This window comes from Nicotiana tabacum, chromosome 11 (assembly GCF_000715075.1).
Source record: "Nicotiana tabacum cultivar K326 chromosome 11, ASM71507v2, whole genome shotgun sequence".
In the NCBI taxonomy this organism is placed as follows: Eukaryota; Viridiplantae; Streptophyta; class Magnoliopsida; order Solanales; family Solanaceae; genus Nicotiana; species Nicotiana tabacum.
In genome coordinates this window covers 154,749,983-154,757,248 of record NC_134090.1, presented here as the reverse complement: position 1 = coordinate 154,757,248, position 7,266 = coordinate 154,749,983, and the positions used below count along the sequence as shown (strand labels likewise).

Here is a 7,266-nt window from a genome sequence, read left to right as displayed (position 1 = left end):
AGTACAATTATATAAAACATTGCAACTATGGGGGCCATAAGGTGCCCCAGTAACTCCCAAAGTGTAACCCCCCCCCCCCCCCCTTTAGCTAATTAATATATTATCCCTTTGATTAATTGTGCGATAGATGTTAACCATGCCAATTAACTTCATTTTCATCGTTTCATTAGAGTTTTTTTTTCATACAATTGAAAATATATATAATGACAAACTGAAAATCTGAAAGTTATAATAATATGACCAAGAACCAGTTAAACCAAATTAGTAATATGTTCTTAGTTCTTATGTATAAATTAGGGAGAAATTCAAAAATAGCCAGATTTACAAGTGGTAATTCAAAAATAGTCACAGTTTTAAAAGTAATTGAAATTTAATCACTTTTCATGTAAAGATAAATTTGAACGAAAACACTGTTCAAAATCCGGAAAAATACTCTAGTATAATATACGGGAGTTCCAGGGTACTATACCGGTCCAGCATAATATACTGAAACTTTCCGCGTGTTGGAGTTCCAGCATAATATACTGGAAGTTCATACACTGGTGCACCGATCTCCAGTATATTATGCTGGAACTTTCCGTGTTGCAGTAAAATAATGACTATTTTTCAATGATTTTGCAAATGCTAGCTTTTTGAGTAATCAGTCCGAAAACTGGGTAGCCCGTGCTATTTTTGTCATCAAAATCAAACACTATTATTGAACTTATTGCAAGTTCGAAGTTGTAAACATTCTACTTTCCTCGAATTCCTTCATTTAAAAGGGAGAAAATACCGGTAGAGAGAAGCTTCCTCGGTTGATACTTTTCGAGGTCCAAAATACTTATGGGTTTAAATCTTATACAAAATAATATTTATTCTATACATATAGGTTTGGTTCAATTATTTTTCGTAATTATTCGTTATAGACTTATACATAAACCTACTTTGTAAAGAACACCTAACAACTACGCTTGGTTTTAATTTTTTTTTTCTAACGCTGCTACTATACTTTATTCAAAGATGACCAAATGGAACTAATATGAATTTTTGCCGATTTTGTCCAAGTTATCTTGAGTCTAAAGTAGAAAACTCTAATTCTTGAATAAAATAATGGAAATAATAAGATTTCATGTGGTGCAGTGGTCTTGTGTCTTAAATAAATAATGCCCCAAAACTTTTATATTTAAGACTTTATGATTGTGACACTGACACCCTTAAATTGGATCATGTTAGACTATCGAATATAAAATAATTGCAATTCTTTTATAAGTGTAAAGCTAATCTTAGCAGTTGACCAAATTAAAATTAAACATTTTGTTTTGACAGATTTTCTAGATTTTTCAATTTTATGAGTTCTGAATTCAAAATAACGATTTTAAGTGTTAATAATTGACTTCTAAATTTAATATATATATATATATATATATATATAATAAATGTATAATATAAAGGGTTCCCCTGACCCTTAGGATCGACTAACTCATGTATAAGTGACATTCACATTCTTCGGCCTTCAAAGTTCTGATTTGAATATTTACTACTATAACCAAGATTTGCACCGATGGCCGGTTTTATTAGCAATAATATGAATTTAAGCAATTTAAGTGAATTCCCCAATTAAAATAATGTCTAGTTAACAGTAAACAACTACCGGCCATTACGAAACAAGAGAAATGTATAAATATATGTAATACAGAAAATTAATGACACCTGGACCAAAAAAAAATAGAAAATTAAAGACACACATGCATGATTCATGCATTTTCCAGGACAAAAAGGACAAGGGAATACTGTTTAGGATCTTTTTGAAGTATATACTATTGGGAATTAATTTAGAAGTATGTAAGAGACAATTGGTCAAACTCAAATTCTAGCTTTTAATTAAGTTGATTTTGGCTTGTTAACAGAACTTATGGAAGTACTCAGCTTTAATTTTGGAGTTTCAGCGAACGTCAAACGATTCTCCAGAATCATTATGCAGCAAATTCCTCAAATATTCATATTTACATCCCCTCTTTAAAGGTATCAAATTGTACGTTTTCCTTTTTTTTTAAAATCTCTCTCTCTCTCTATCTCTCTTTTGATAATTAGCCCAAAACTTTCTCTTTCTAATGGTAAATTACGTTTATTTGATTGTATTATGTAATTTTTGTTGAGTCCCACATCGGCTCTTTAGGAAAAGATGTTTTTTACATGGTTTTGGACAATCTTTCACCTATTTTGGGACCAACCATCTTTATTTGCTTCCTTAATATTTCGCATTTACTATTTAGGGACTGAATCGTTAAGATCAGTTTCATGTTGTAATAACTCTACTTAGTTTCCTGTTTTAATAAATGTTCTCTGATTTAGCAACAAAAAAAAATTGAGTTAGGCCCGGGATCTAATTTTTTTTATCATACTATCGGAGTCAGGCTCATTCCAATTCATTGTTTATCCAATGTTGGACACCTATCATATATTGTCTACGCTCTAGATGTCAACGTGCTATGTGTTGAGTCCCACATCACCATATTTAGGAATAGGATGGTTTCCTTATATGGTCAATCCTCACCTCATGAACTAGCTTTTGGGGTGAGTTATACATTACCCTTTCCTTTAACATTTTGTGTAGTACAAAATTCTAGCTGCAGTACTTGGATCCTATGATGTGTGGACTCTCCAAAACAGTTGCGACACCCGTATCGGATCCTCCAAGAATGCACTACTTTTGGAGTATCTGACACGCACCCATCGCATTTTCAAACAGTCTCGTCGGAGCTACATAGCTTGGATCTATTGTTTCTCAAACTTAATATGTGTAACATCTTAATGGCATAATTGATAATTGGTAGATTAGATTATATATTTGGATGAGTCTAGTGAAAAAAGTTTGTGGTTCCAACAAAAGGTAAAATGAGAATTGGTCTAACAGCTACTTTGACATGGTCTGGATTGGCTTCAAAGCATTTTAAAGTATGAAATTACTTTCTTGAGTACAATTAATCGTTGATTTAGATATACAGCATGTTGTTAATATGTTCTCAGATATATTTAAGTGCTTACATATTTTGTTCAAATTGCCAGAATTTGTAATCACAATGACAGATAGCTGCAACAGACTTGCAGTTGGAAGGGACAAAATCGATAGACTATCGGATCTTCCTATTAATGTCATGCACCAGATCCAGGATCACATGTCTATCGAAGATGCTGCAAAAATGAGTATTTTGTCTAGTACGTGGAAATATGCTTGGGCTTCAAACCCGAAGCTCGTATTTGATACACCGTTTTGCACAAAGAGAATGGCGTCAAACACAATAGACATCATTAGTACAATTCTGTTGCAGCATCATGGAGCCATTAAGATATTCCTCGTAGATATTTCAGTTATACATTCTTCTCAGCACTCAGTTATCGATCAATGGATGCTATTTTTGTCAACAAACGGTCTCGTGGATCTCACTCTTCGGAATCAAAACAATGTCAATGCACCTTATGAATTGCCTTCCTATCTGTACAGTGTAGGACTAGAACGTTTGGTCCTGTCGAACTGCATTTTCAGGCCGGCTTGCAGTTTCAGGGGTTTCCACAAACTCAAAACACTTTTACTAAAGCGAGTTGCTTTTGAATTAGTCGCTGCAACTTCTTCCCTGTGGATGCCAAACCTTGAGAGATTGCGTTTTACGCAATGTAGTGGTTTTGGTTTCTTGAATATATATGCCCCAAACCTTTTTTGTTTATGTTTCTATGGTTGTGGCAATGACACCCTAAAATTGAGTCCTTTTATGGAATGCACGAAGCTGAAGATAGTTGCAATTGAATCACACGACGAAGTTTCATTAAACAGACAAGATAAAACAATGAAATTGACAAATCTTCTCAGCAGCTGGCCAAACCTTAGTCATCTTATTTTGGGCAGATACTTCCTCAAGGTAATTAAGTTGCGAAAAAAAGGATATGTTTGCAAATATTTTTAATGTTTAACCTAATTCTTTTGTGATTGTTTGTTGTCTAGTTTTTTGCTTCTGGTACTGGAGCAGAGAGTCTTCCCACGCGCCTCACCAGATTGCGATGTCTCTATTTATCTGATTGTGATTTTGACCGTGAAGATCAAATATCTCCGCTTCTAAGCATTCTTAGAAGTTCTCCCAATTTAGAAATACTTCAAATTCTGGTAAGTAGCTGAATTCATGAGTTGTAAGGCACTTTTCGAGTAAAGAGCTGCAAACGTTACTGATTTTACTTTTAAACTGCTTTTTAGTCGGGCCAGAGGAATAAATGCGACATGGAAATGGATGTAAATCTTATTGAAGAACAAGACGATAGGGCACAAGGACGACTCAATAACCTTCAAATGTTGCTAATAAAAAATTTCCATGGTTCAAGAATTGAAGTGCGGTTTGTAAGGTTCATTCTTGGCTCTACTCCTTTACTCCGGAAAGCTATCCTTTTGGTAGATACAAATGTTAATGAAAGACAATACTTGAAGATCTCAGAGGAGTTGATGCAGTTCCCTCGGGCATCTCCTAGATCGAAAATTGTATTCCGACCGTGCTCAAAAGAACAAGGCAGGTCTTCAATGCCATGTTGTTGAGATGGCCGGAATCAGAGGTGGAACCAAGATTTGAAGTTTATGGGTTCAGGAATCTGGTCTGTTTAAGTTATTGGATTCTAAATTAATAAGTTGTACATATTCGATGAGTTTCTTAAAACAAATACATGGTTTGGGACAAAAGCTAGTGAATTCGGTCGAACCTGTAATAGTGTTCTAGCTCCGTCCCTGGCTGGAACCCCTTTCTTGCTCTTCATCGTCATCTTGCCTTCTGTTCTATATGTTTGAATGACTAGTGTACAGGATCCTTTATTTTGTTACTTGAACTAATGGATCGAAATTGTGAGTGTATACAATTCTTTAGATTCAGGTGAAAAATATCTCTTTAGTGCTAACTTATTAGAGTTATATTGCCCACAGGAGTTGACTGAGTTGGTTGGGTGAGTGGTTTCCCATATGAGAGACCTGGGATCGATTTCCCTAATTCCCTCACCAGCAGCCTCTTAAGTCAGAGCTCGTCGTACCGGCATTGCCTAGTGCGATTTACATCTATTGTGTGGTTCTCTAGCTATCAGTGAACAGACCAATCAGGGTTGACATAGCATTCTGCTATCTGCACATCTTTGTATAATGCTAATCAGTAGAGGGGTTAAAAAAAAGTCAGGCTGCAATTTTTTTTAAAAAAATGAAAGGAGTAATGCAAACAGAAAAATGATACATATATTAAAGAGTACAAAATAGAAAGAACTCAAACTTGTCAGTCAAGTATTTACCGTCATAATAATCAATATAATTTCAAAAAATTCCCTAGAAGTTTGAAGTGACACAACCCCAATTTTCATAAAACAAAAACTCGACAAGTAAAGGATTAGGAATCCCTTGGAAGTGAAAAAATTAACTTATGGACAATATCAAAAAATATTACTACATAATAAGCGTTTTTAATGGGAAACTTACATAAATGTCCCAAATAAATCTCAACTTACCAACCTTTAACCATTAGTCATAAACTTACCAAAACTAGCCAACAAAAATTGAAAAACCAAATAATAGGGTTCTTTCTATCAAAGAATCACATGAAAAAATCACCTTCCATATTTTAAGCGTGATTAGCAACATTAGTACAAGACGGAAAGGAAATTTCATGGACGAGGTAGCAAATAAAGTGATGAAATACAAAAATCTATACAATATTCCAAAAATCTAAACAAAAAAGGAACTTTTTCAGTGGGTATAGTTGAAATTCATTGAAAATATATAGATAAGTCTATATACAAAATTTGAGGAAGATTGGAGGTGATTTGGACTGGTTTTGTATCAAAATTCGTAATTAAATCGAGTTCAAAAAAGTCTTCTGCGACATATGTATCAAACATGTATCACGCATGTATCTCACACACAGGTATACATGAATATACATGTGATACACAATTGATACAAATATGATACATATGTGATACACAAATGATACACAGTGTGATACACATATCATTTGTTCAGCTTTTACTTCGAATTTTCAATTCAAACCACCTCAAAACTTCACCAAATCATCCAAAAATTGAGATTCAAGCTCCTTAAGTTGTGCCCAATCTATTCTAATAACACCCACTCAAAACAAAGCAAAAATTTGATTTTTTTTTTTGCTACAAATAGTAGTTAATTGGCTAATATTAGTAATATTTTATCAATTGGCCAATTTTTGTAATGAGCTACTTATAAATAGACATAGCTGGTAATTTCCCATTTTTAATGTGTTATATCAAATAATTAACCTACCTTATTTTTAAGTTATTAATCTCACTCAATTATGATCGAATAATTGCGGTTGATTTTTAAGTTATCTTAAAAGTTAGAACAGAGTTAACACAAATAAAAAAAATAAAAAATAAAAAAAGCTCCCGCGCATGTCAGGAAATCCAAATCCAATTCCCAATCAAAATGGGAAACTGGTCGTTGGTTTTCATATCTGATCTATAAAACCTTTTTTACTCGTCGACTTTCCTCTGGTACAAAACCCCAAACATCGAACATTCTCAAAAATCAATCTGCAGCGAATTCCTCAAATATTCATATTGACATCCCTCTTTAAAGGTATCAAATTGTATGTTTTCCTTCTTCATTCTTTTTTATTTTAAAAAAGAAAAAAGAAAAAAAATCTCTTTTGATAATTAGCCCCAAACCCCTTCCTTTCTTAAGGTAAATTGTGATTATTGTAACTGGATATATACTTTTACCACCGGAAACAATCTCTCTACTCTTCCAGGACAGGGGTAAGGCTGCGTATATTTTACTCTCCTCAGACCTCACTAATGGAAATTTAGTGGACTACTTGTTGTTGTTGTATTATATGTACTTTTACAAGTTAATTATACGTTTCAATGAACTGAAATTGTGATGGTATATATACTATACTCATTCTTTATATCCAGGCTTCCTTGTGCCGATGTTCTATCGGAAACAACCCCTCCACCTTTTCATGGTACGAGGCGGATCTAAGATTTAAATACTATGGGTTCAACCTTTAATGTTTTTAGCATTGAACTCATAGTATATTTAAAGTTATGGTTTCATATCTACTATTTTTTGTAATTGTGATAGATTTTTACAAATAAATTTATGATCCGCATCAAAAGTACTGGGTTCAAAGCACTCGCTTGCTGCATTCGCCCCTGTGCGTATACACTACCCTCCTCAGACCCCCACTCGTGGGATTACACTCGGTTTGTTGTAGTAGTAGTAGTAGTATTCTTTAT

The 7,266-nt window shown here is 33.8% G+C and overlaps 1 protein-coding gene across 1 annotated transcript; it reads left to right on the top strand.

Annotated features, from left to right (window-relative positions):
* Positions 1 to 1,662: 1,662 nt before the first annotated feature.
* LOC107812603 (F-box/FBD/LRR-repeat protein At1g13570-like) lies at positions 1,663 to 4,833 on the top strand. The gene is made up of 4 exons (XM_016637748.2): positions 1,663 to 2,001; positions 3,046 to 3,893; positions 3,977 to 4,135; positions 4,223 to 4,833. Exons 2-4 carry the CDS (start codon positions 3,060 to 3,062, stop codon positions 4,553 to 4,555), a joined length of 1,326 nt encoding a protein of 441 aa, XP_016493234.1. The 5' UTR covers positions 1,663 to 2,001; positions 3,046 to 3,059; the 3' UTR covers positions 4,556 to 4,833.
* The last annotated feature ends 2,433 nt before the right edge of the window (positions 4,834 to 7,266 follow it).